Below are 27,616 nucleotides of genomic sequence, written 5' to 3'. Positions count from 1 at the left end.
CCCCATACAGCTCCCTATGCACACCACGGACCGTACATCCCCCCATACAGCTCCCTATGCACTCCACGGACCGTACATCCCCCCATACAGCCGCCAGGACACGCGGGGGTCGCCCCCCCGACACCGAGCTGGTACCCAGGTCGTTTATCGGCCCCCATAGAGCCGAGGGGGTGATGCAGGGTCCCGTGGCCGTGTCCCCCCCCCCCGCCACCCTCACTCCCCCCCCCCCCCCCCCCCCCCATAGCAGCCAGCGGCGCCCCGTCCCCGGGCTGGCGGCCGGCGCGAGGCCCCGGGGCTCGGGGGGGGGGCCCCCCTCCGGGGGTGCTATTGCTTGTCAATGGCGCCCTGCTCGGCCGCCGCGTCCCGGGGCGCAGCCGGTGCCCGCCACGGCGTCTCCCGCAGCACGACCCAGCAGTTCCCGGCCCACAGGAGCACGTTGAGGAAGCCGAAGAGCTGCGGGACGGAGCGGGGAGGCACCCATGGGGCACCCCCTGCGCCTCGTGTGCTCCGTGGCACCCCATTGCACCCCGTGCACCCCATTGCACCCCGTGCATCCCATTGCGCCCCCTGCATCCCATGTGTCCCATGCATCCCATTGCACCCCGTGCATCCCATTGCGCCCCCTGCATCCCATGTGTCCCATGCATCCCATTGCACCCCGTGCATCCCATTGCGCCCCCTGCATCCCATGTGTCCCGTGCATCCCATTGCACCCCGTGCATCCCATTACATCCCCTGCATCCCATGTGTCCCGTGCATCCCATTGCATCCCCTGCGCCTCGTGAGCCCCGTGCAGCCCATTGCACCCCCTGCAGCCCATTACATCCCCTGCATCCCATGTGTCCCGTGCAGCCCATTGCACCCCGTGCATCCCATTGCATCCCCTGTGCCTCCTGTGTTCCATGGCACCCCATTGCACCCCGTGCAGCCCATGTGTCCCGTGCAGCCCATTGCACCCCGTGCATCCCATTGCATCCCCTGCGCCTCGTGTGTTCCATGGCACCCCATTGCACCCCGTGCAGCCCATTGCGTCCCCTGCGCCTCGTGTGCCCCATGCAGCCCATTGCATCTCCTGCATCCCATGTGTCCCGTGCATCCCATTGCACCCCATTGCATCCCCTGCACCTCAGGTGCTCCGTGCATCCCATAGCACCCCTGCATCTCGTGTCCCGTGCATCCCATTGCACCCCGTGCATCCCATTGCGTCCCCTGCGTCTCATGTGCCCCGTGCAGCCCATTGCATCCCCTGCATCCCATGTGTCCCGTGCATCCCATTGCACCCCCTGCACCTCAGGTGCCCCGTGCATCCCATTGCACCCCTGCATCTCGTGTGTCCCGTGCATCCCATTGCACCCTGTGCATCTCATTGTGTCCCCTGCGCCTCGTGTGCCCCGTGCAGCCCATTGCATCCCATTGCATCCCCTGCTCCTCGTGTGCTCCATGGCACCCCATTGCACCCCGTGCAGCCCATTGCATCCCATTGTGTCCCCTGAGCCTCATGTGCTCCATGGCATCCCATTGCACCCCGTGCATCCCATTGCATCCCCTGAGCCTCGTGTGTCCCGTGCAGCCCATTGCACCCCGTGCAGCCCATCGCATCCCATTGCATCCCTTGCTCCTAGTGTGCTCCATGGCACCCCATTGCACCCCGTGCATCCCATTGCGCCCCCTGCATCCCATGTGTCCCGTGCATCCTATTGCACCCCCTGCACCTCAGGTGCCCCATGCATCCCATTGCACCTCTGCATCTCGTGTGTCCCGTGCATCCCATTATGTCCCCTGCACCTCATGTGCCCCGTGCATCCCATTGCACCCCGTGCATCCCATTGCAGCCCCTATGCCCCATGTGCTCCATGGCACCCCCTGTGCCTCATGTGCCCCGTGCATCCCATTACACCCTGTGCATCCCATTGCAGCCCATACGCCCTGTGTGCCCCATGGCACCCCTGCGCCTCCTTTGCCCCAGCACCCCATACACCCCCTGCACTTCATGTGCCCCATGCACCCCATTGTAGCCCATATGCGCTGTGTGCCCCATGCACCCCATGTGCCCCATAAACCCCCTGTGTTCCATGCACCCCCATGCAACCCATACACTCCATGTGCCCCTGTGCAACTTGTACACTGTGCACCCTGTGCATCCCATTGCACCCCATACGCCCCGTGCGCCCCATGTGGGGTATATGCACCTCATGTGCCCTGTGTGCCCCATACACCCCCTGTGCTCCATGCACCCCCATGCACCCCACATACCCTGTGTGCAACCCCTGCACCCTGTGCACCCAGTGCATCCCATGCATCCCATACACCCCCTGCACCTCTGTGCCCCGTGCACCTCATGCACTCCATGCAGTTTGCACCCAATGCACTCTGTGCACCCCATGCACTGCCTGCACCCCTTGTGCCCCATGCACCCTGTGTGCCCTGCGCAATCCCTGCACCCCATGGGCCCCCATGCACCCCATGCGCACACGAGGGTGTGAGACTGGTGTGCACCACGGGCGTGCACGTGTGTCCGTGCCTGCTGCATGATGCACTTGTGTGCGTGCGTGCCTTTCCACGTGAACACACGTGTGTGCCTTCATGTGCATGGCTCGGCAAGGACGTGCAGGCATCTGCATGCGTGCACCCCCAAACACCCCATGCGTGTGCATCTGCGTGTTACATGTGTGTACATGTGCCCTATGTCCCCCATGCCTGTGTATGTACATGTGTGCATGTCCTATGTATCCCATGCATGTGCATGTGTGTACATGTGTGCATAAGTCCTATGTGCCCCATGCATGTGTCCATGTCCCATATACCCCATGCATGTGTGTGTGTGTACATGTCCCATATACCCCATGCATGTTGCTTGTGTGCACATGTGCACCTATGTCCTATGTACCCCATGCATGTGCATACATGTGTGAATGTCCTATATACCCCATGCGTGTGTATACATGTGCGCATATATCCTATGTACCCCATGCATGTCTGTGTGTACATGTGCATATATGTCCTATGTACCCCACGCATGTGCGTGTGTGCACATGTGCACATATGTCCTATATACCCCATGCATGTGCGTGTGTATACATGTGTACATGTCCCATATACCCCATGCATATGCGTGTGTGTACATGTGCACATATGTCCTATGTACCCCATGCATGTGCGTGTGTGCACATATGTCCTATGTACCCCATGCATGTGCATGTGTATACATGTGTACATGTCCCATATACCCCATGCATATGCGTGTGTGTACATGTGCACATATGTCCTATGTACCCCATGCATGTGCGTGTGTATACATGTGTACATGTCCCATATACCCCATGCATATGCGTGTGTGTACATGTGCACTTATGTCCTATGTACCGTGTGCATGTGCGTGTGTATACATGTGTACATGTCCCATATACCCCATGCATGTGCATGTGTGCACATGTGCACATATGTCCTATGTACCGTGTGCATGTGCGTGTGTATACATGTCTCATATACCCCATGCATGTGCATGTGTGCACATGTGCACATATGTCCTATGTACCGTGTGCATGTGCGTGTGTATACATGTCCCATATACCCCATGCATGTGCATGTGTGTACATATGCACATATGTCCTATGTACCCCATGCATGTGCGTGTGTATACATGTGTACATGTCCCATATACCCCATGCATATGCGTGTGTGTACATGTGCACATATGTCCTATGTACCCCATGCATGTGCGTGTGTGCACATGTGTACATGTCCCATATACCCCATGCATGTGCATGTGTGCACATGTGCACATATGTCCTATGTACCGTGTGCATGTGCGTGTGTATACATGTCCCATATACCCCATGCATGTGCATGTGTGCACATGTGCACATATGTCCTATGTACCCCGTGCATGTGCGTGTGTATACATGTGTACATGTCCCATATACCCCATGCATATGCGTGTGTGTACATGTGCACATATGTCCTATGTACCCCATGCATGTGCGTGTGTATACATGTGTACATGTCCCATATACCCCATGCATGTGCATGTGTGCACATGTGCACATATGTCCTATGTACCGTGTGCATGTGCGTGTGTATACATGTCCCATATACCCCATGCATGTGCATGTGTGCACATGTGCACATATGTCCTATGTACCATGTGCATGTGTATACATGTGTACATGTCCCATATACCCCATGCATGGGCATGTGTGCATATATGTCCTATGTACCCCGTGCATGTGCGTGTGTATACATGTGTACATGTCCCATATACCCCATGCATATGCATGTGTGTACATGTGCACATATGTCCTATGTACCCCATGCATGTGCGTGTGTATACATGTGTACATGTCCCATATACCCCATGCATGTGCATGTGTGCACATATGTCCTATGTACCCCATGCGTGTGCGTGTGTATACATGTGTACGTGTCCCATATACCCCATGCATGTGCATGTGTGCACATGTGCACATATGTCCTATGTACCCCATGCATGTTCACCCATGTGTACATGTACACACCCCCCTATGCCCCCCACCCACACGCCTGTGAACACACACACACATCTCCCCCACAAGCTCCGTGCTCTCCCCCCATGTGTCCACGCTTGCACACGCGTGTGCGGCCGCGGCTCACCACGGAGATGTTGGCCAGCCCCATGGCCGGCGTGGTGCCGTCCTCGCACACCACATCGGTGCCGTGGCACACGGCCATGGCCCCGGTGAGGCTGCTGGGCCTCGTCGCCGCCTTCACGTCGCTCAGCCCCTTGCCCCAGGCCGCCGCCGCCACCAGCCATAGGAAGGCGAAGCAAACGGTGACACAGAAATCCTATGGGATACCGGGATCAGCCGCATCCCTGCCGCCCCCCCCCTGCTCCTTAGGGATCCCCGTCCTAAGGGATGCCGCTGCCTTACCGCCGATGGGAGCTTCTTGTTCTCGCCGTAGAGGGAATGAAAGCGCAGGTAAAGCACCAGAGCTGCCATGGTGTAGAGGAAGGAGAAGACCCCCAGGGTCACGAAGAACTCGGCCGGAGCGGAGAAGTCACCCACGAGGTGCAGGGTGCGGGTGCCCCCCTCGCCCTCGCAGTCCGGCATCTCAAACGGGATCTGGTATAACCTGGGATAACGGGAACGGGACGGGTGGGATGGCGGTGATGAGTCCCTAAAGAGCCGCGCTGGGGTGGATGGAGGGCAGGGACCAGCGCTGTGCCGTGCTCCAGTGTCCCAGCGTGGAGCCGGTGGCCAAGAGAAGGGGCTCAAACTGTGGTTAATGGATGGGGCGGCTCCATCCCTGATGATCCCGGGTGGTGCCGGACCCGGAGCCGGGTGCTGCAGCTCCTCAGACGGACACAACATCCCCGCATCCATTGAACCGGTGGCTGCGGTCCCGCGCAGGTACCAGCATCCAGGCTGGGGTTGAACCCCAAACCAGCACCCCATAGACCCCCCATTCGCTGTAGGTGCTGGGGAGGACCCCCGGGAGGAGGGGGGGGGGGGTCCCCATGCTCGGTGCCCCCTCACCTGAAGGGGTACCCGAACTGGACGGAGATGACGCTCATCTCCTTGGTGTCCCCTTCGCATCTCACTGTCGCCCCCGTCTCGCCGCTGAAGGAGCCGCAGGCCCCGAAGGCAAAGATAGCGAAGAGCTGCGGGAGGGAAGGAGCGGGGTCGGGGGGGGCTCCTCTGGGGTGGGATGCATCCAATTGGGGGTCCTCCGATGCTCAATGGATGCTCCAGCAAGGACAAGGACCCCCCCCCCCCCATCCCTTCGTTTTAAGCAGGGTGCAAGGCGCCGGAGCAGGATTCCAGCAAAGCAGGAGCATCCCCATGGTGGGATCTATGGGGTCATCATCTCCATTGTCCCCTCCTGCCATTCCCCATCCCTTAGCATCAAGCTGGTCTCTCCTCCAGCTGGATTTTGCCATTCCCAAGTAGTTTTCCGGCAGCTCGTCCCAGCTGAGCTCAGAGGCCTGACGCCGAGGGGATGGGCAGCGGGAATGGAAGACGGTGTTGAGTGTGGAAGCGGGAATGTTGGCGGCCATCCCGAGGGATTTTCCTCCTCTTCGGGGTGCCTTTGGCACACAGGGGTTGCCAAGAGCCAGCCGGGTGCAATTATCCAAAGCAAATTGGGATCAAAGGAACCCCCCCTCACTTCGACACAGCTCCTCTGAGCAGGGGATGCCCAAAGGGGTCCCAGGGCTGAGCCCCCCCATCCCGTGCCTCAGTTTCCTCACTGCTGGCACCGCAGCATGGGGGTGGACGGGACCCCCCCCGGGCCCTCAGAGCCCCGGCCGCACAAATGCCACCATGAAACCCAATACGGAGCCATTCATGGCACGGCCGGGACAGGGCTGGGGCAGTGGCCGCTCGGCTCCCCCCCCCCCCCGTCCCCGTCCCCGGGGTCCCCGCTCCTGGTGCCCGCTGACCCCCAGCACCCCCCCCCGCACCCCCAAACCCCCTCCCACCCGCTGCCCCCTGAGCCCATGGCACTGATGGGGACCCGGCACCCCCCTGTCACCGACACCCCCCCCCCCGGCCAAAGCCACCGGCTCAAGGTCACCGGGAGGGGGGGTTGCGTGGCCCCCGCATCCCGCGAGCACCCCAGGATGGGGTCCTTGTGCCGGGGTTGGGGGGGGGGGGTGTTAGGGAAGCAATGGGGTACCCCAAAAGTGAGGGTCCCGAAGGAGCTGTGCCCGAGGGGAGGGTCCTGGGCCGTGATGAGGGGAGGGGAAGCCCGGAGGGGGGGGGACACTCACCCACTCCAGCACCTTGATGAAGCCGAGGGGCTCCAGGAGGCGGCCCCAGCGCACCCCGCTCAGGATGCGGTCCTGCGGGGAGAGAGCGGCGGGAGCCGGGGCACCGAGCGGCACCGGGGCTGCAACGACGGGGCTGCACCGGGGAACCGGGGAGAGGCTCCGGGGGACCGGCGGGGGGGGAGCTTCAGGTCATGGAAGGGCTCTACCGGGGGCTGCACCGGGGGAGCGGAGGAGGAGGCTCGGGGGACCGGGGGGGGGGCTGCAACGGGGGGACTGCTCCGAGAGACAGGGAGCGCTGCTCCGGGAGACGGGGGTGCCGCGCTCCCGGTACCGGCTCCCTCCGCCCGCTTCCCCCCGCTCCCCGCACCCGGTACCGCCGCCATCGCCGCCATGTTCCTCACACGCTCCGAGTACGACCGGTGAGTGCCCGCTGCCCGCCCGCGGCCTGCGGCTGAGTCACGGGCCTGCTCCCGCCCCGGCTCGCCGGGGGCCTGCAGCCGCTGACCGGGCCCCGCTGTTGTCCCGCAGGGGGGTGAACACGTTCTCGCCGGAGGGGAGGCTGTTCCAGGTGGAATACGCCATCGAGGCCATCAAGGTACGGGCCGAGCGCCGCAGGGGTTGGGTGGGTGTGTGTGTGGGGGGGGGGGGGGGGGTTGAGGGCTCCTTCCTTCACAAGGGGCATCGCTGAGCCCCCCTCGCCCCGTTCTACAGCAGGAGGAGCTCGATCTCCCCCAGCCAATATTGCCCCTATGGGGGCGAGGAGCCAAAAGTCACGTCCAGGGCAATGAGCCCTGCGCAGCCTAGGCTGACAGTGCTAAAGCTCGGCTCAGGCCTGGGAGGTGCTGTGCTGTGAGCGCCTGAGTGCTCACACTGCCCCTGCATCCAGAAACACTGCCTGAAGAAGAGAGGAGCGCTTGGTCTGCTGCCTGCTCGCCTCCCTGCGCCCGTGCAGCATTCCTGCCTGAGTTCTGCAAAGATGGAACTGGGGAATCAGTCATGGAGTCCCAGCCTGGGTTGTGTTGGAAGGGAGCTTAAAGCTCCTCCAGCTCCAACCCCTGCCATGGCCAGGGACCCCTTCCACTAGAGCAGCTTGCTCCAAGCCCCTGTGTCCAACCTGGCCTTGAACACTGCCAGGGATGGGGCAGCCACAGCTTCTCTGGGCACCCTGTGCCAGCGCCTCAGCACCCTCACAGGGAAGAGCTTCTGCCTAAGAGCTCATCTCAGTCTCCCCTCTGGCAGGTTAAAGCCATTCCCCTTGGCCTGTCCCTACATCCCTTGTCCCAAGCCCCTCTCCAGCTTTCCTGCAGCCCCTTCAGGCACTGGAGCTGCTCTCAGGTCTCCCCTTCAGGAGCCTTCTCTTCTCCAGGCTGCCCCAGCCCAGCTCTCTGAGCCTGGCTCCAGAGCAGAGCTGCTCCAGCCCTCACAGCATCTCCATGGCCTCCTCTTGGAAGGCATCCATGCATCCATCATTCATCTCTTCCCCAAGCAACATCAATTTTGACACCTTAAAGCCTTGTGAATCCTTCTTTGCAAGGCAGAAGTGACCTCTGAAAGCCAGAGAGGAGGATTTCACATCACAGCCTTACCTCTGACTGCATCCACTCCCTTGGGCTTCTTTCTTCACATTAGCGCCTTTTCTCCCAAGCATCCTGGTATCCACAATAGGATTCACCACAGGAACAACAGCACTTGCCGCAGGTACCATTGCCAGAGGGCTCATCTCCAGCCTCTACCTTGCTCCCAGCCCTGGGAGCTGTGCCCAGATCCCAAGGGAAGAAGGGACACTGGATGTCACTGCAGAGGTATTGTTGTGAATGAACCTACAGCCCATGGGCCCCACCTGAGCTGCTGCAGTTCCACCATGGGCTGAACAGGGAGAAAGGGAGAAGCCAGAAGCTTCCACGATTCCTGCTCTCATGGGTGGATTTGGAGCTCTCAAGTCAGCAGAGTGACCAGTATCCACTGGGATTTTGCACTTCCCAATGCCTTGATAGATGAGACTGAGCTGAGCTCTTAGGCAGAAGCTCTTCCCTGTGAGGGTGCTGAGGCGCTGGCACAGGGTGCCCAGAGAAGCTGTGGCTGCCCCATCCCTGGCAGTGTTCAAGGCCAGGTTGGACACAGGGGTTGGAGCAAGCTGCTCCAGTGGAAGGGGTCCCTGCCCGTGGCAGGAGTTGGAGCTGGAGGAGCTTTAAGGTCCTTTCCATCCCAAACCATTCCATGCTTGACCCTTCCCATTTTCCTTCTCCAAGTCCCAACATTTCAAGTCCGCTGTGCAAAGCTGGAGCATTTTATGGCTGGGTTTCTGCCTCCCAACCACATCACCTGCAAGTCACAGTTAGCATTGCCCTGCTTCCGTGGGGGGGGTGGTGCTGACCCTGTGGTGCTTTCCAGCTTGGCTCCACAGCCATCGGGATCCAGACCTCGGAGGGAGTGTGCCTGGCTGTGGAGAAGAGGATCACCTCCCCGCTCATGGAGCCCAGCAGCATTGAGAAGATTGTGGAGATCGATTCCCACATAGGTAAGGAGGAAGGAAGGAGCACTGGGGGCTCCTCTCATAAAGCACCCCCCATTGACTTTTGGGGTACAGGTACCAGACTCTGTCTCCTAGGAGCATCAGGAGCTGGGTTTCGGGGCTGCCCTTCCCTGTGTGCAGAGCTGAGGGGGAATGCTCATCCCTCCCAGGTCCTGCTTGCTTTTCCAGGCTCCAGGCCAGCAGGACATAGTTAGAGGTGCAGGAAGAGGCAGCTGAAGCCCCCCCCAGCCTCACTGAGCTCCCTCATGAGAGCTCATCCCAAATTTAGCTCTGGGAGGGCAGGGAATTAGTGCAGAAGGTTTGATGTGAAGCCAGGTCCTCATGGAGCACTAATGCCAGCCTGGATCCCAGCTCCTGCACCCAGAAGGGGGGGCCCTGGTGGGCTCGTGAGCAGATGTGGAAAGCAGGATTGCTCCAGAACAGCTGTGTTGGTGCTGACAGGGGTCATGGGGCCTCCTGAAGGGCCTCATCTCCTCCCGTGTGCTTGTGGTGTAGCCCCTCTCTTCCTGCTGCATCCCCAAAGCTGTGGGGCATCAGCTCCCATGGAGGGCACTGAGCAGTTCCCCTTCCAAGCTCTTGCGTCTCTTCTTGGGTGGCTTCTCTTGCCTCCATCCCAGCTGTGGGGCATGGATCCATTTGGATCCAGAATCCCTTTGGATCCGTGCTCCTTTCCTTTCCAGCCAGCAGTGCAGTGCCTGCTCCCCCACGGAGAGCTTTGGGAACGGGGCATCCCCCACAGCCAGTGACATGATCCCTGTTTTCCCTCTCTGCTTCCAGGGTGTGCCATGAGTGGCCTCATAGCTGATGCAAAGACTCTCATCGACAAAGCAAGAGTAGAGACTCAGGTGAGACTTGGTTCCTGCTCTTAACCCAGCAGCCCCGCTCTGGGGGCATCTTGGAAGCCTCTGGAATGGGAAGAGCATCCCAGGGAAGGAGCTGGAGGGGAATGAGGGCTTTGACTTGTATTGGTGATGCTTTTGGCACCGTAAGGTTCCTCAGTGCCTCAGGGATGGGTCTGTGCTGGAGTAAAGGCTCCTCTGGGAGGTTTTCCTCCATGTCAGCCCTTTCCCACCCTCTGGAGAACTGGATGACCCCAGAAACGCACTGGGATGAAGAGCTCTGACCTTGTGTTTGCCATCCCAAGCTTTTCCAGGGGAGCTGCTCCCACCCTGGCGCTTCCCTCCTGTGGCTGGATGGGCCACAAGAAGTTGCCTGTGGCTGCTTCCCATCACTCCAGCCCTCTGTGTGAACGATCCCGGGTGCCCGTGTGTTGGGAATGGGGCCCTAAACCCGGGTGTTCCTGGATCTCTCCTGCAGAATCACTGGTTCACCTACAACGAGACCATGACCGTGGAGAGCGTGACCCAGGCCGTGTCCAACCTGGCGCTGCAGTTTGGGGAGGAGGATGCAGACCCGGGGGCCATGGTGAGGGGCTGGGGGTGCTCTGGGTGGTGGGGGGTGTGTGGTATCTCTTGCCTCCCCCCTGCCCTGACCTGGTGCCTCTTTCCTGCTGCAGTCTCGTCCGTTCGGGGTCGCGCTGCTCTTTGGAGGCGTGGATGAGAAGGGACCTCAGCTGTAAGTGATGCTCTGGGAATGACAAAGCCTCTCCCAAAGCTTCCCAGGACATCTTCCTGGCTTGATTCTGGGATTTCACTTGAGCCAGACACTTGGGCTTTATCCCATTATGGATCTGATGGGTCCGTTAATGCTTTTAAACCCTTCCCTTCAAAGCACAGCCTGCTCAGGGTTGATGCAAACCCCTTGTCTTCCCTGATTCCTTCCTCTTGAACCTGGTTCCTGGCTGGGAGGGAGCTGTCGAAGCTCTCCTCATCCCCAGTTTATTCTTACCTTTCCCTAAAGGAGAAGCAGAGCCACCGGTAACATAATCTGTGGAGCCTGCTGCAGCATTCCTTAGGGAGGTGCTGTAACCTGAACTCCTCCTCCTGTGCTTCAGGCCCTGCAAGGGGAATGGCTCTGCAGGGCCAACCCAATAAGGTCTCCCTATGGAGCAGGAGGGAAAACTTGATGGCTTATTCACTAAAGGGGGGAAATCAAGAGGAAAATGTCTCTGCCCTGAGCATGGAGGGCAGTGGCAGGAGTCTGAAGCTCTTCACATCCAGGCTCCCAGCCCGGTGCGGGTCTGGGCGCTCTTCACACCTTGGTTGGCTCCTCTGGGTGCCAAGAGCAGAGACCTGTGAGGTTGTGAGGCCCCCGAGGCCATGGGGTGTCAGGGAGGAGGAGGAGGCTGGAGGTGGCTGCTGCCAGCAGGGAGCAGCCCTATCCTCCCTCCCCAGCGCTGGGCAGCTCCCTGCTGGGATGGATTCACCTCCTCCCCCTGTATCCCTGCAGGTTTCACATGGACCCATCGGGGACATTCGTCCAGTGTGATGCCAGAGCCATCGGCTCCGCCTCAGAGGGGGCTCAGAGCTCCCTGCAGGAAGTTTACCACAAGGTAAAGGCTCGAGTTGCTCCTGGAGCCACCACTTTCCTTCCTGTGGGTGCTGGAGAAGCTTCTCCTTGTGCTGTTGAGGTGCCTGAGCCCCTCCGGGTGGGCCTGGGTCCCTGGCTGCTGGGATGGGTGCTGGTGCTGAGCTGCGGGAGCAGCAGTGCAAGCAGGAGCAGTGCACGCAGCAGCTCCCCCTGCGCTGCTGCTGCTGCTGCAAGGGGAGGGCTTGGTCTCTTCCAGTGGGTGAGCTCAAACCACGTCAGGAAGGACTTGGTGCTGTACACACAGAGCTGGGCCTTGGGAGGGAGGGAGGGATGAAGCGTGAGGAGCTAAAGCCCAAGTGGCTTTGTCTCAGCACATCTCTTAACCCACTGCATTTGAGCCATCGTGGTGCCACAGAGGCTCTGATTTGGTGTTGAATGGAGCCTTTCTTCCCTCCACAAGGAGGGAGGTGCTTGTTTCATGGGGTCACTGCTGAAAAGCACACTTGAGGAGGGTGATGCTCTGAAGACTCAGGAACCTCAGTTGTTCATAGCAGAGCATCTCCAGTTCTGGGCTCCCTCAACCCTCTGCAAGCACAGATACCATCACTCTTTGCCTGTTCCCCAGCCTCTGCTTCCCCCTCACACAGAGATTTACATGGATGAACCCTCAGAGGGAATCCAGCTTTTCAGGACTCCTTGAAGTGGGGGGGGGGATAGACAGGAACTGGTGAGGAGAACCAGCCCCTCGTGTCCCAGTCCTGACCATAGGGTGTTAGTGCTCAGTTGTGAAGCTTGCCAGAGGCAGAGTCGCCATGCTGTGGTTGTTGCCATGCTGTGGTTGTCACCATCCTGCCCCAGCAGCAGCTTTGGTCTCTTGTGGATGCTGTCAATAATGTGCTAAGCTTTGAAACTTGCTGCCAGGAGCAGCTTAAAGGCTTTGGGAGGAGCAGGAGGGACGGCAGCGCCTTGTCACTGCTACAGGGGACAAGCACTTGATGCCATCGCTGAGCGAGGGCTTTGTTTTGCAGTCTATGACACTGAAAGAAGCCATCAAATCTTCCCTGGTCATCCTGAAGCAAGTGATGGAGGAGAAGCTGAATGCAACCAACATCGAGGTGACTGGGACCAGGGTGTGGGGCAGGCAATGGGATGGTCTCGGCTTCCTCGCTGCACATCCAGTGTCTCAGGGGTGTCTTGGGGAGCATGGAAGAGGGATTCTGCATGAGGGCCTGCAGGGACAGGCCAAGGGGAATGGCTTTAACCTGCCAGAGGGGAGACTGAGATGAGCACAGAGGAGCTGTGGCTGCCCCATCCCTGGCAGTGTTCAAGGCCAGGTTGGACACAGGGGCTTGGAGCAAACTGCTCTAGTGGAAGGGGTCCCTGCCCGTGGCAGGGGTTGGAACTGGAGGAGCTTTGAGGTCCCTTCCAACCCAAACCATTGCAGGACCCTTATGAATGCGCTGAGGAGCAGCTCAGGGCTGGAGCTCTGGTGCTGGCTGTGGCTTAACCCAGCAAACCCTGGAGCCCTCTGACCTTAGAGGCCTGCAGTGCCACTCAGGTCTCTGTTTCTTCCCCAGCTTTGGCCATTCTCTTTCCCTTGCTCCTTGTAACATTAGAAGCAATGGGAATTCTGCAGCTTCTGGACTTGCTATATTGAGGCCTGAGCCAGGGCCAACAATCTCCTGGGCAGGAGCCCCACTGAGGTGAAGCCTCAGGCAGGAACGTGCTTCCCCTCATTCCCCTTTGCCCGCAAGCAGCTGAGCTCAGCCTGTCCTCGGCTCTCTGGCTCTGCAGATCCCCACCAGTGCGGTGGAACCTGGCCCCTGCAGCCCTGCTCTTCATCCTTAACGCTCCTTTATAGGCAGGGAAGGTAAAACCCCCTTCAGTTTGCTGGTGGTGGTGGCTGGATGATGAGCAAGGCTTGAGGATAGAGTTTGCTTCTATTTCGGGCAGGTTATGAGACACTGGCCCTTTCCAGCTCGTGGCATTCCAGCTCTGGAGCTGCTCTGCTGGGAACCTGTCCCCCAACCAGCCTGAAAGTGTGCACCTCATCCCATGCTGCTCTGGGGACCCTTCCTGACAGCAGGAACCGGCTTCCTTTGGGTGGGAAGGGAGGACAGACACCGGGAGCCTGGATCTGCCTGATGGTGGGATCTGCTCCCAGCCCACATGGAGCAGCTCCATCCTGCCCAGCCCCAGGGCTCTACAGCACCGAGCAGAGGAGCATGTACAGTATCCTTATGTCACGTCCCTGTTTAACAGGGCTTAACTGTGCTTGGCAAAGCCCTTCCCGTGGTGAGGAATCATCTCGGGGTTGGATATGAGAAGAAGGCTGGGGAGTAAAAGGTCTCCATTGACTCAAGCCCCCCCCTTGGGCTGCAAACCTGGAAGGAGCTGCTTTGCTTGGTAGCAAGTACAAGTATGTGGTGCTCTGAAGTATTTACTCTTGGTGCTTCCATCTGGAAGCCAAGTGTGGTCACAGGAGAGTTAAATCCATTGGAAGCAAAAGCCAGGAGCCTCCATTCAGTGCCTTTCAATGAGTTACTTCCCTGTGAGGGAATGGTTGAGGAAAGCTCTTGTAGGGCCCTGCTGCTCCCATTCTAGGGGTGCAGCACACTGGGGGGGGGTCTGGGTCAGGTTGTGATGAGCTTCTCCTCCTCACCCAACACCCCTCGTGCTCTCTTGACTCTCACAAGGGGCAGGATGTGCTCCCTTGTTTGGTCACTGCAGAAGAGGTGCCTCTGCTGAGGACCATGCGGAGCTGCATCCCCTCCTCAAGCAGCCTCTTCCCCATGGCCCTTCCCTGCTGCTCCTATGAGGAGACTGAGTCAATTCAAAGCTATTTCTGCAGCAAGCAGCTATTTTGGGGGGCATCCCAGAGCATGTTCCGGGCTGGAATGCTGCTGCTGGGCCGGCCGGCAGCAGGGACAGCTGCTGCTCTGCTCCCTGCTTTAACCCCTTGCTCCTTCCCTCGCAGCTCGCCACGGTGGAGCCCGGCATGAAGTTCCACATGTACACGAAGGAGGAGCTGGAAGAGGTCATCAAGGATATCTGAAGAGGAAGAGGAGGACTCCCTCAAAGGTTTATTTCCCCCCCCAGAGTGACCTGAGTGGGTTCCACTCCCTGGGGTCTCTTTGCCAGCAGCAGCAGCTGGGGTTGCTCTGCACAGAAGGCTCTTGAGGGTTTTTTACTGTTCCTGTACATAACTGATGTCTGCAAGGCGAGGGCAGGAGAATAAAGCCTTTTGTTACTCTATCCTGGGCTCCTCGTTGGGGGCTTGGAACGTTGGGAGCTGAAATAAGGGCATCGTCTGTGCCAAAAGCAGGGCCACGTCTCCCTCTCGTGGTGGCTTCGCATCAGCTCAGCTGCAGCTCAGTTTGGAGCTGTTCGGGGCATCCCCCTTTGGAGCTCTTTGGGGCATCCCTCTTTGGGGCATTCCCCTTTGGAGCTCTTTTTGGTCCATCTCCCCTTGTCCTTCTCCCATGGGTTTTGTCCATAAGGCTTGAGCTGGAGCTCTGACTCCTCCCCAGGGCAGAAATCCATAACCAGGCTTGGGATTTGCTTGGGAATACCCATAGCACTGATAGACCAGAGCCCATCAGGGCTAGGGTTAGTGGTGGAGCCCCTTCCCTGTCACCTCCTGCACGTCCTGCTTAGGTTTGAGGGCAGTTGTGTTTGCATTGGGAAACTTCTGCTCATCCGCTTGGTTTTGTTTCTCATTCCCCAGCATTATCCTTGGAACAGCATCTCAGAACTGAAGGGATAAGGGAATAAACTGGGATTTGAGTTATGGAATAGGTTGGGTTGAAGGGACCTTAAAGCTCATCCAGTTCCTACCCTTGCCACCTTCCACTGGAGCAGGAGCAAGCACTTGTACCCACCAGCCCCTACCTGTTACCCTCTAGTACCATCCATCTTCTTCAGGACTCCCTCTCTTGCTGTTGCCAGATGGATGTGGGAAGGGAAACCGGGTCTTCACGACTGGATCAGCCCTTGGATAACCTCCGTTCTTCCATCCTCTCCCATTCCTGCTGTGAGTTTCCCCTCTTTGCATTAACAAATTAAGGACACAAACTGGAGCATCAGGCGATGCCCGAGGCCATGGTTCCGGGTTGACCACACAGCCCTTACCTCCAGGTGGAAGAATAAAGGTCACCCATACACAGTGGATAGGCTCTGCCCTTCCCTGGCGTCCTGATGTGGCTCTGCCCATGGCCCTGCTCCTAATTCCTGAGGTGTGGAAGCTCGCCTGGCTGGAATATCCAGCAGGTCCGGGCCATCTGCCACCACCCAGCACCAGGCACCTCCTGCTTCATCCTCTACATCCACCCTTGATCCCAAACCTGCTCTGAAGCCTTGGGTCACCCTAGGGCCCCGTCGGGGTCCCTTTTCCTTTGGGAAGAGCTGAACCCGCTGCTGCTCGGGCTTTGTTTGTGTCCGCAGCCACACAAAAGCTCTTTCTTCCCGGTCACGGGTGCGCCGGTGGCAGCATCCCATGGAACCGGCTCTTCGGGATGGGAAAATTGAGGCTTTGTGTTCCTTATCTGAGCCCTCCCGGCAAGGGAAGAGCCTCAGCTCCCCGCCCGCATGGACAACGAGGGCAATGGGGAACGGGCTGGGGGGTCTGACCCGCTCTGGGCATCACCGGGTACCGAAGCACCCGGCTCTGCCGGTACCGGCCGCCCGAGCCGGGGCAGCCGGACCTGTCGCTTCAGCCAATAATCCCATGGGATGGACACACACACACACACACACACACACACACACACACACACTTGACCCTTCCCATCCCAAATCCCATGGGATGAGCACAGAAACAAGCCCCCCCCGACCCTTCCCGTCCCAAATCCCATGGGATGGGCACACACACACACACACACACACACACACACCTTGACCCTTCCCATCCCAAATCCCATGGAATGATCACAGAGACACCCCCCCTCCCGACCCTTCCCAAATCCCATGGGATGGACACACAGAGACCCCCACCCTCGACCCTTCCCATCCCGGCTCCCATGGGATGGACACAGACAGCCCCCCCTGACCCTTCCCAAATCCCATGGGAGGGACACACAGACACACACACACCCCCCCTTCCCATCCCGGCTCCCATGGGAGGGACACACAGACACCCCCCCCCCCCGTCCCTTCCCATCCCGGATCCCATGGGATGAACACAGACCCCCCCCCCCGTCCCTTCCCATCCCGGCTCCCATGGGATGGACACCCACCGCCCCCCTTACCCTTCCCAAATCCCATGGGATGGACACACAGACACCCCCCCCCCGACCCTTCCCATCCCGGATCCCATGGGATGAACACAGACACCCCCCCGACCCTTCCCATCCCAAATCCCATGGGATGAACACAGACACCCGACGGGCCAGGACACCGCGGGGGGGGGGGACACTTGACCGCGGCGCTGGCGCCGCTCCCGGGCCGGGATCGGGATCGGGATCGGGATCAGGGCGGGCTCCGTGCCCGGGCAAGGGCCGGTTGCCACCCGCTGGCGTTGCCGGCCCCGTTTGGCATTGCAAGCGCTGGGCCCGGCCCGGTTACACCGACACCGAGTTCTTCTCCCCTCCTTCCCCCCCTTTTCCCTTCTTTTCTCCCCCTTTTCCCCTCCGTTTCCCCCCCTTTCCCTTAATTTTTCCTTTTCCCGCTTCCCCCCCCCCATTTCCCCCTCTTTTCCCTTCATTTCTCCCCATTTTCCCACTTTTCCACCCCATTTTCCACTCCTTTTTCCCTTCATTTTTCCCCCTTTTCCCACTTTTCCACCCCATTTCCCCCCCTTTCCCTTAATTTTTCCCACTTTTCTCACTTTCCCACCGTTTTCTCTTTTCCCTTCATTTCTCCCCCTTTTCCCACTTTTCCACCCCATTCCCCCCCTTTCCCTTCATTTCTCCCCCTTTTCCCACTTTCCTGCCCCTTTTCCCACTTTTCCACCCCATTTCCCCCCCTTCCCTTCATTTCTCCCCCTTTTCCCACTTTCCTGCCCCTTTTCCCACTTTTCCACCCCATTTCCCCCCCCCTTTTCCCTTCATTTCTCCCCTTTTTCCCACTTTTCCACCCCATTTCCCCCCCTTTTCCCTTCATTTCTCCCCCTTTTCCCACTTTCCTGCCCCTTTTCCCACTTTTCCACCCCATTTCTCCCCCTTTTCCCACTTTCCCACCCCGTTTTCCTCCCCTTTTCCCCTCTCATCCTTCTCAGTTCATCTTCGACGACCTCAGCAGCTCCGTGTCCCTGTCCTGGGTTGGTGACAGCACTGGGGTGAGCACTGCGGGCTCCCGGTTGGGGGGGTATCCCCACTTCCATAGAGGACAATGGGATCGGGATGGGGTGACCCCCACCGTGTGCCCTTGCTCTGTCCCCCTATCCCCATCCTGCTCATCCCGACGGCATTCCAGGTGATCCTGAGCTTTGGGCAATCCAAACTGTACCGGAGGTGAGTGGGATCCTATGGAGGGGTGGGAGGACCCCCCCCCTGCATCCCTGTTCCCACTTCCCACCGTGTGCTCCCTCCTTTGCAGTGAGGACTATGGGAAAAGCTTCCTGGACATCTCCAGCCTCATCAACAACACCTTCATCCGCACCGAGTTCGGTGTGGCCATCGGGCCCGGCAACTCCGGGAAGGTGGGAATGGGGATGGGAAAGGTGGAATGGGGATGGGAAAGGTGGAATGGGGATGGGAAAGGTGGGAATGGGGTTGGGAAAGGTGGGAATGGGGTTGGGAAAGTTGGGAATGAGGTTGGGAAAGGTGGAATGGGGATGGAAAAGGTGGAATGGGGATGGGAAAGGTGGGAATGGGGATGGGAAAGGTGGAATGGGGATGGGAAAGGTGGGAATGGGGTTGGGAAAGTTGGGAATGGGGTTGGGAAAGGTGGAATGGGGATGGGAAAGGTGGAATGGGGATGGGAAAGGTGGGAATGAGAATGGGAAAGGTGAGGAAGGGAAAGGTGGGAATGGGGATGGGAAAGGTGGGAATGGGGATGGGAAAGGTGGAATGGGGTTGGGAAAGGTGGGAATGGGGATGGGAATGGTGGGAATGAGAATGGGAAAGGTGAGGATGGGAAAGGTGGGAATGGGTTTGGGAAAGGTGAGGATGAGAAAGGTGGGGTTTGGGATGAGAAAGGTGGGAGTGGGGATGGGAAAGGTGGGGGTGGGGATGGGAAAGGTGAGGATGGGAAAGGTGGGAATGGGGATGGGAAAGGTGGGATGGGGATGGGAAAGGTGGGAATGGGGATGGGAAAGGTGAGGATGGAAAAGATGGGAGTGGGGATGGGAAAAGTGGGGGTGGGGATCGGAATGGTGGGGATGGGAAAGGTGAGGATGGGAAAGGTGGGAGTGGGGATGGGAAAGGTGGGGGTGGGAAAGGTGGGGATGGGGATGGGAAAGATGGGAATGGGAATGGTGGAGATGGGGATGGGAAAGGTGGGAATGGGAAAGGTGGGGATGGGAAAGGTGAGGATGGAGATGGGAAAGATGGGAATGAGAAAGGTGGGAGTGGGGATGGGAAGGGTGGGGGTGCGAAAGGTGAGGATGGGGATGGGAAGGGTGGGAATGAGAAAGGTGGGAGTGGGGATGGGAAGGGTGGGGATGGGCTGTTGGGGTGCCCCATATCCCATGGTCATGGCTCGCCCCATGCAGGTGATCCTCACCGGGGATGTCTCCGCTGGGAGCCGCGGGGGCCGCATCTTCCGCTCCCTGGATTTTGCCAGGAATTTCATCCAGACGGATCTGCCCTTCCAGCCGCTGGTGCAGCTCAGCTACAGCCCGCGGGACCCCGACTGCCTGCTGGCGCTCAGCACCGAGGTGAGCCAGGATGAGGCCCAAAGCGGGGCCTCTTCCCTATGGATGCTGTGCTGGGGGGATGCCTGCTTGGGAAGGGGCTTGGAGACGCAGAGATGGGGATGTGGTTTTGGGGGGGGGGTCACCCAAACCCCTCTCCCTGTCCCATAGAACGGGCTCTGGGTCTCCAGGGACTTCGGGCACAAATGGGTCCTGATCCACAGAGCCGTGTGCTTGGCCAAGTGGTGAGTGAGGGACCCCCCATGGGGGGGGGGGGACGGGACAGCCATGGGGTCACCAAGCCCCCCCCCATCCCCCTGTGTCCCACTGCTCCCAGTGCAATGTCCCCTCTTCCCTTCCCTGCCCAGGGGCGCGGATGGGACCATCTTCTTCACCACCTTCCTGAACAACTCCTGCAGTAAGTCCTGCCCGTGCATGGAGCCAGCACTGCATGGGATGTGTGGGGATACTGGGGGGATGTGTGGGGATACTGGGGGGATGTGTGGGGATACTGGGGGTGTGTGTGGGGATTCTGGGGGGATGTGTTGGGATACTGTGAGGGGCATGTGTTGGGATATTGGGGGGGATGTGTTGGGATACTGGGGGGGATGTGTTGGGATATTGGGGGGGATGTGTTGGGATACTGGGGGGGATGTGTTGGGATGTGTTGGGATACTGGGGGGGATGTGTTGGGATACTGGGGGTATGTGTGGGGATACTGGGGGGGATGTGTTGGGATACTGGGGGTATGTGTGGGGATACTGGGGGTACGTGTGGGGATACTGGGGGGGGGGATGTGTTGGGGATGTGTGGGGACTGGGGGGGGATGTGTGTACTGGGGGTATGTGTGGGGATACTGGGGGGGATGTGTTGGGATACTGGGGGTATGTGTGGGGATACTGGGGGGGTGTGGGGATGTGTTGGGATACTGGGGGTATGTGTGGGGATACTGGGGGGATGTGTTGGGATACTGGGGGTATGTGTGGGGATACTGGGGGGGGGATGTGTTGGGATACTGGGGGTATGTGTGGGGATACTGGGGGGGGGATGTGTTGGGATGTGTGTGGGATACTGGGGGGGATGTGTTGGGATACTGGGGGGGGTGTTGGGATACTGGGGGGGATGTGTTGGGATACTGGGGGTATGTGTGGGGATACTGGGGGGGATGTGTTGGGATACTGGGGGTATGTGTGGGGATACTGGGGGGATGTGTTGGGATACTGGGGGTATGTGTGGGGATACTGGGGGGGGATGTGTTGGGATACTGGGGGTATGTGTGGGGATACTGGGGGGATGTTTTGGGATACTGGGGGGGATGTGTTTTGGTACTGTTGGGAACAGCCCCTGTGGTGGCTGCTGAAGCCGGAGGCAGCTCCAGGCTCTTTAATCCCTGCTCCCTTCTCCTCAAGAAGCTGATCTGGGCTTCCTGGAGCTCAAGAAAACCTCGGACTTCGGCTCCTCCTTCAAGGTCATCGGCACCAAGATCTATTCCTTCGGCCTGGGGGGACGCTTCCTCTTCGCCTCCGTTATGACAGAGCAGGTCCTTGTCCCCCTTGTCCCCCCCCGCCCCAGTGCCTTCATCCCCGTGAGGACGAGCAAGGCTGACGATGCTTTGGCTCCTTCAGGGGACCACGAGGCGCATCCACGTCTCCCTGGACCAAGGGGAGAGCTGGAACATGGCCCAGCTGCCCTCCGTGGGCCACGAGCAGTTTTACTCCATCCTAGCAGCCAACGAGGACCTGGTCTTCATGCACGTGGATGAGCCAGGCGGTGAGCACCACCGGGGACCGGGCCACCGGGACCTGCTCCCCCGTGCATGGGGCTCATTGCCATCGGAGCATCCCTATTGAGCAGCTCCTCGCTTGTGGCCTTCAGGGGTCCTTCCTCTTCCTCCAACCCCTCCTGGCCCCCCCATCACCTTTACCCCTGTGTCCCTGCCCTAGACACGGGCTTCGGCACCATCTACACCTCGGACGACCGCGGCATCGTCTACTCCAAGTCCCTGGAGCGGCACCTTTACACCACGACGGGGGGGGAGACCGACTTCACCAACGTCACCTCCCTGCGCGGCATCTTCATCACCAGCGTCCTCTCCGAGGGTGGGTCTGGGCCCGGGGTGGGTGCTGTGGGAGCAGGTGTTGGGATGCTCCTGACCCCCTTCTCCCCCCCGCCTCTGCCCCGACCCCTTGCAGATAACTCCATCCAGTCCGTGATCACTTTTGACCGGGGGGGGCAGTGGGTGCCCCTGCGCAAGCCCAAGAACACCTCGTGTGACTCCACGGCCCGCAGCAAGGACGAGGTGGGGCTGGGCCCTGTCCCTGTGGGTGCTGCTGTGGGGCCCCTCGGTGGTCCCTTGCCTCGGCTCTGCCAAAGGGATGCTGAGGGATGGGGGGGGGATCCAGCTCATGCCTCCCGGCAGAGATGCTGAGGGTGTGGGGCGCACCATGGGATGTGGGGCACGCTGTGGGGCTGCAGGTCCACCACGGGGCTGTGGTTCACGCTATGGGGCTATGGATCACGCCATGGGGCTGTCGTTCACGGCATGGGATGTGAATCACTCCATGGGATGTGGGTCACACCGTGGGGCTGTGGTTCATGTGGATCACGTCACACCTCCATGGGATGTGGGTCACACCGTGGGGCTGTGGATCACGCCATGGGGCTGGGGATCACTCCATGGGGCTGTGGTTCACACCATGGGATGTGGATCACTCCATGGGATGTGGATCACACCATGGGATGAGGATCCCGCCATGGGATGTGGATCCCGCCATGGGATGTGGATCCCGCCATGGGGCTGAGGATCACGCCATGGGGCTGGGGATCACTCCATGGGATGTGGATCACTCATGGGATGTGGATCTCTCCATGGGATGTGGATCACACCATGGGATGTGGATCCCGCCATGGGATGTGGATCTCTCCATGGGGCTGAGGATCACGCCATGGGGCTGGGGATCACTCCATGGGATGTGGATCACTCATGGGATGTGGATCACTCATGGGATGTGGATCTCTCCATGGGATGTGGGTCACTCCATGGGATGTGGGTCACTCCATAGGGCTGCCTGACAAGCTCTGCTCAGGCTGGGGTCACCCTGGGGTGGCTCCCAGCACCCCGTTGGGAGTCCCTGCGGTCCGTGTGGCCACGCTCTCCTCTCTCCTGCAGTGCAGTCTCCACATCCACGCCTCCTACAGCATCTCCCAGAAGCTCAACGTGCCCATGGCGCCGCTCTCGGAGCCCAACGCCGTCGGCATCGTCATCGCTCACGGTACCCACCCCGCCGGGGCAGGGACAAGGGAGCCCAGCACCACGGCCTGCTCCCCATGGTGACCCTGTGTGTGTGTGTGTCCCCATAGGCAGCGTGGGGGGGGCCATCTCGGTGATGACCCCCGACGTGTACATCTCCGACGACGGGGGCTACACGTGGGCGCGGATGCTGGAGGGGCCGCACCATTATTCCATCCTGGACTCGGGCGGCCTCATCGTGGCCGTGGAGCACAGCAGCCAACCCATCAACACCATCGAGTAACGGGGTTTGGGGCGCAGGGGGGGTCAATGGGCACGGGGGATGCTCTCGGCGGTGCCCCGTGGTGGTGCTGAGCGCATCCCCTGCCCGCAGGTTCTCCACGGACGAGGGGCAGTGCTGGTACCGGTACCCCTTCTCCAAGGAGCCCATCTTCTTCACGGGGCTGGCGTCGGAGCCGGGCGCCCGCTCCATGACCGTCAGCGTGTGGGGCTTCCGCGGCAGCTTCTTCTTCCGCAAGTGGGTCTCCTACACCATCGACTTCGGCGAGCTGCTGAGCAGGGCCTGTGAGTGCCGCTGGCGCCGGGGACGGGGGCCCCCGTGGTGCCATCCTGGCGCTGAGCGCGGTGCCCGCAGGTGAGGACAAGGACTACACCATCTGGCTGGCGCACTCCAGCGATCCCGGCGACCCCGGCGACGGCTGCATCCTGGGCTACAAGGAGCAGTACCGGCGGCTGCGCAAGGCCTCCGTGTGCCGCAACGGCCGCGACTACGTGGTCACCAAGCAGCCGTCCGTGTGCCCCTGCACGCTGCAGGACTTCCTCTGGTGGGCTCCGTTCCAAGCATCATCCCATCCCCAGCATCTTCCCATCCCTGCATCATCCCATCCCCTACGTCACCCCATCCCTGCATCATCATATCCTTGCATCGCCCCATCCCGGCGTCACCCCATCCCCAATGTCATCCCATCCCTAACATCATCCCGTTCCCAACGTCATACCGTCCTTGTATCAACTCATCCCTGCCTTATCCCATCCCTGCATCACCCCGTCCCTAACATCATCCCATCCCCAGTGTCATCCCATCCCCTTCATCCCACCCCATCCCAGCGTCACCCCATCCCCAATGTCATCCTATCCCCAGTTTCATCCCATCCCTAACATCACCCCATTCCCAACACCATACCATCCTTGTATCAACTCATCCCTGCCTTATCCCATCCCTGCATCACCCCGTCCCTAACATCATCCCATCCCCAGTGTCATCCCATCCCCTACGTCACCCCATCCCGACGTCATCCCATCCCCAATGTCATCCTATCCCCAGTTTCATCCCATCCCTAACATCACCCCATTCCCAACACCATACCATCCTTGTATCAACTCATCCCTGCCTTATCCCATCCCTGCATCACCCCGTCCCTAACATCATCCCATCCCCAGTGTCATCCCATCCCTAACTTCATCCCATCCCCTACGTCACCCCATCCCGACGTCACCCCATCCCCAATGTCATCCTATCCCCAGTGTCATCCCATCCCTAACATCACCCCATTCCCAACATCATACCATCCTTGTATCAACTCATCCCTGCCTTATCCCATCCCCGCATCACCCTGTCCCCACATCACCCCGCATCACCCCATCCCCAACATCATCCCATCCCAGCATTATCACATCCCCAACATCATCCCATCCCAGCATTATCACATCCCCAACATCATCCCATCCCCAGTGTCATCCCATCCCTAACATCACCCCATTCCCAACATCATACCATCCTTGTATCAACTCATCCCTGCCTTATCCCATCCTCGCATCACCCCGTCCCCACATCACCCCATCCCCAACATCATCCCATCCCAGCATTATCACATCCCCAACATCATCCCATCCCCAGTGTCATCCCATCCCTAACATCATCCCATTCCCAGCGTCATACCATCCTTGCATCATCCCATCCTTGCGCCATCCCATCCCCAGCATCATCCATCCTTGTGTCATCCATCCCTGTGTCATCATATCCCTGCTTCATCTCATCCCTGATTCATCTCATCCCCGTACCTTCCCACCTCTAACATCTTCCCACCTCCCACCATTATCCCACCTCTCCAATGTCTTCCCACTCCCTCTGCCACTCTTTTCACCTCCACCATTGTCCCACCTTCGCATCTTCCCACGTCCCCGTGTGTCTTCCCATCCCTTCCCAACATCTTCCCCCCACCTCTCATCCCCCTTTCAGACCAGCATCCTCCTCCTTTAGCCCCGCTGTGTCCCCCCAAGGTGGGGGGGGGGGTGTCTCATCCCCTTTTCCCCTTCCTCCCGCAGTGATTTCGGCTACTACCGCCCGGAGAACCAGTCCGAGTGCGTGGAGCAGCCGGAGCTGAAGGGCCACGACCTGGAATTCTGCCTCTACGGCCGCCGGGAGCTGCTCAGGACCAGCGGGTACCGCACGGCCCCATCCGCTCCTCAGCTCATCCTGCCCTTAGTGGGGCCAGACCCGGCTCCATCCCCTTGCCCCCTGGGGCCGGGCATCCCTTGGGAAGCTTCTCTGGGATCACCGAGCGCTTCCTTCACCTCCAGGTACCGGAAGATCCCTGGGGATAAATGCTCCGGAGGGGAGAGCCCGGCGCGGGAGGAGACGGACATGAAGAAGAAATGCACCAGCAACCTGCTGAGCCCCAGCCCGCTGGTGGGTGCCGGTGCCGGCAGCACCCATGGGTGACACCGCGGGCACTGGGGGGTCACGGTGTCCCCCGTTCCCACAGGCCGCCCCCCGCAGCCCCGCTGCCGCCATCCTGGCCGTGGGCACCGCGCTGCTGCTGACCGCGGCCATCGCCGTGCTTCTGGTCAAGAAATACGTGTGTGGGGGCAGGTGAGGGACACCCCCTCCCCCCCAACAACGGCTCCCCCCCCATGGGTGGGGGGTGGGGGGGTGGGGGGGGCTGCTGCCTTCACCGGTTCCCCCCCAGGTTCCTGGTGCAGCGCTACTCGGTGCTGCAGCAGCACGCGGAGGCCAACGATGCGGAGACCATCGATGCGCTGGGCCCCCCCGCGCCCCCCAAGCCTGGGTACCACGATGACTCCGATGAGGTGAGGCCCCCCCCACCACCCCCCAACTCCATAGGGGTCTATGGGGGGGTCGTGTTATGGGGGGGCACCCCGATGGGTGACAGATCCATACCCCCCCACACACACACTCCATAGGGCTCTATGGGGGTTTCCTCTCTAGGGGGGGCACCCCAATGGGTGATGGATCCATACCCCCCCACACACACACTCCATAGGGCTCTATGGGGGGGTTCCTCTCTAGGGGAGGCACCCCAATGGGTGATGGATCCTTATACCCCCCCCCACACTCCATAGGGCTCTATGGGGGGATCCTGCTCTAGGGGGGGGCACCCCAATGGGTGGCGGATCTATATTCCCCCTCCCCACACTCTATAGGGCTCTATGGGGGGTCCTGCTCTGGGGGGTGGCACCCCAATGGGTGGCAGATCTATATCCCCCCCACACTCTATAGGGCTCTATGGGGGGATCCTGCTCTGGGGGGTGGCACCCCAATGGGTGGCAGATCTATATCCCCCCCCCCCAGGGCTCTATGGGGGTGTGCCTCTCTAGAGGGGGCACCCCAATGGGTGACAGATCCATATCTCCCCCCCCCCGCCCTCCATAGGGTTCTCTATCTCCCCCCCCCCCCCCATTCCATAGGGCTCTATGGGGGGATCCTGCTCTAGGGGGGGCACCCCAATGGGTGATGGATCCATATACCCCCCCCCCACTCCATAGGGCTCTATAGGGTGATCCTGCTCTGGGGGGACACACCCCAATGGGTGGCAGATCTATATCCCCCCCCACTCTATAGGGCTCTATGGGGGGGTCCTGCTGGGGTGGGGGGGCACCCCAATGGGTGACAGATCCATACCCCCCCCCCCACACGCACTCCACAGGGCTCTATGGGGGGGTTCCTCTCTGGGGGGGGCACCCCAATGGGTGACAGATCCATATCCTCCCCCCTCCAGGATCTCTTGGAATAGCAGCGCTGATGCTGAGGACGCAGGGATGCTGCCAAAGGCAGGACCCCCCCCCCGCACTGGGGGGGGCTGTAACTGAGCTCCATCCTTTTGGGGGGGGGGGGGATGCTCTTTATTATCCCCTTTTCTGGGCTATTTTATGTCATAGGAACTGCCCCCCCCTCCCCACAGTGTCCCCAAGGCGGGGGGGGGGGGGGGGGGGCTGGGGACAAGCTTTGGGGTGTCCCCACTGCTTGGGGTGGGGGGGGTTCCCCTCGTCCTTCCCAAAGCAATGCTGCCATGGGGTGCCCCCAGCTTTGGGGTGCGGGTCCCCATGGGGGGGTGGCACGGTTTGGCCCCCCCCCCCCCCCCCCCCCCAAGCTTGCAGTGGCCAAGGGAAACGCAGCAATAAGGAATTGAAGCTTGAAGCAGGGAGGGGCTGGGGGGGGGCTCGATCCTGGCTGGGGGGGGGAACCCCCACACTGTGAGGCTCCTTACACTGGATCCATCCTTTATTGGGGGGGGGTCACCCCACAACACCCACCCCCCCCCCCACCTCCCAACCAGCCTCTGGGGGGGGGGGGTGGCTTCTGTCCCCCCTCCCCATATTGGGCAGTGGGGGCTCAGCTCTGCCCCATAGCTATCGCAATAGGGCCGGGTGTCACGACATAGACTGGGCCCCCCACACACCCCCGGCTATAACAGCCCCCCCCCCCGCCCCCCAAGTGCTGGTGGGATTGGGGGGGGGGGGCACCTTCTGCATGTGCTTCAACACGGGGCTGGGAGCCCTAAGGCAAAGCCATAGAGCCCTGTGTGCCCCCCAGGTGTGGGGGGGGCACACACATGGACCCCC

General features: G+C 60.2%; 3 protein-coding genes across 3 annotated transcripts; 2 read left to right on the top strand and 1 right to left on the bottom strand.

Annotated features, from left to right (window-relative positions):
- Nucleotides 1-237: 237 nt before the first annotated feature.
- On the bottom strand, nucleotides 238-7,131 carry SYPL2 (synaptophysin like 2). Its single transcript, XM_057426533.1, has 6 exons — nucleotides 7,080-7,131; nucleotides 6,749-6,930; nucleotides 5,514-5,638; nucleotides 4,908-5,109; nucleotides 4,630-4,821; nucleotides 238-453 (listed from the first exon to the last, which is right to left on the bottom strand). Exons 1-6 carry the CDS (start codon nucleotides 7,129-7,131, stop codon nucleotides 325-327), a joined length of 882 nt encoding a protein of 293 aa, XP_057282516.1. The 3' UTR covers nucleotides 238-324.
- Nucleotides 7,130-14,815, top strand: PSMA5 (proteasome 20S subunit alpha 5). Its single transcript, XM_057426532.1, has 9 exons — nucleotides 7,130-7,167; nucleotides 7,277-7,343; nucleotides 9,140-9,266; nucleotides 10,059-10,126; nucleotides 10,599-10,706; nucleotides 10,798-10,856; nucleotides 11,631-11,733; nucleotides 12,740-12,826; nucleotides 14,689-14,815. Exons 1-9 carry the CDS (start codon nucleotides 7,139-7,141, stop codon nucleotides 14,764-14,766), a joined length of 726 nt encoding a protein of 241 aa, XP_057282515.1. The 5' UTR covers nucleotides 7,130-7,138; the 3' UTR covers nucleotides 14,767-14,815.
- A 1,483-nt stretch (nucleotides 14,816-16,298) lies between these two features.
- SORT1 (sortilin 1) lies at nucleotides 16,299-26,882 on the top strand. The gene is made up of 20 exons (XM_057426537.1): nucleotides 16,299-16,383; nucleotides 17,873-17,985; nucleotides 18,123-18,160; nucleotides 18,246-18,348; nucleotides 19,363-19,527; nucleotides 19,675-19,748; nucleotides 19,872-19,921; nucleotides 20,913-21,043; nucleotides 21,129-21,273; nucleotides 21,447-21,602; nucleotides 21,696-21,802; nucleotides 22,673-22,775; nucleotides 22,864-23,032; nucleotides 23,127-23,317; nucleotides 23,388-23,577; nucleotides 25,079-25,195; nucleotides 25,334-25,442; nucleotides 25,519-25,625; nucleotides 25,723-25,843; nucleotides 26,773-26,882. Exons 1-20 carry the CDS (start codon nucleotides 16,299-16,301, stop codon nucleotides 26,785-26,787), a joined length of 2,289 nt encoding a protein of 762 aa, XP_057282520.1. The 3' UTR covers nucleotides 26,788-26,882.
- Nucleotides 26,883-27,616: the final 734 nt, after the last annotated feature.

Source organism: Pezoporus wallicus, unplaced genomic scaffold, assembly GCF_028554395.1.
Source record: "Pezoporus wallicus isolate ANWC-B61680 ecotype Strahan unplaced genomic scaffold, APGP_CSIRO_Pwel_v1 contig_8345, whole genome shotgun sequence".
NCBI classification, from domain to species: Eukaryota; Metazoa; Chordata; class Aves; order Psittaciformes; family Psittacidae; genus Pezoporus; species Pezoporus wallicus.
This window is presented reverse-complemented; position numbering and strand designations above follow the sequence as displayed.

Excerpts from the sequence above, each read along its gene's own strand:
- SYPL2 (XM_057426533.1), bottom strand. The coding sequence starts at position 7,131 with ATGGCGGCGGTACCGGGTGCGGGGAGCGGGGGGAAGCGGGCGGAGGGA. Across the intron at positions 5,110-5,513 it reads CAGTTCGGGTACCCCTTCAG|GTTATACCAGATCCCGTTTG; the intron begins GTGAGGGGGCAC and ends CCGTTATCCCAG. Across the intron at positions 4,822-4,907 it reads ACAAGAAGCTCCCATCGGCG|GATTTCTGTGTCACCGTTTG; the intron begins GTAAGGCAGCGG and ends GGTATCCCATAG.
- PSMA5 (XM_057426532.1), top strand. The coding sequence starts at position 7,139 with ATGTTCCTCACACGCTCCGAGTACGACCG. Across the intron at positions 9,267-10,058 it reads GGAGATCGATTCCCACATAG|GGTGTGCCATGAGTGGCCTC; the intron begins GTAAGGAGGAAG and ends CTCTGCTTCCAG. Across the intron at positions 10,127-10,598 it reads AAGCAAGAGTAGAGACTCAG|AATCACTGGTTCACCTACAA; the intron begins GTGAGACTTGGT and ends TCTCTCCTGCAG.
- SORT1 (XM_057426537.1), top strand. The coding sequence starts at position 16,299 with ATGGACAACGAGGGCAATGGGGAACGGGCTGGGGGGTCTGACCCGCTC. Across the intron at positions 18,349-19,362 it reads GGCCCGGCAACTCCGGGAAG|GTGATCCTCACCGGGGATGT; the intron begins GTGGGAATGGGG and ends CGCCCCATGCAG. Across the intron at positions 19,528-19,674 it reads TGCTGGCGCTCAGCACCGAG|AACGGGCTCTGGGTCTCCAG; the intron begins GTGAGCCAGGAT and ends CCTGTCCCATAG.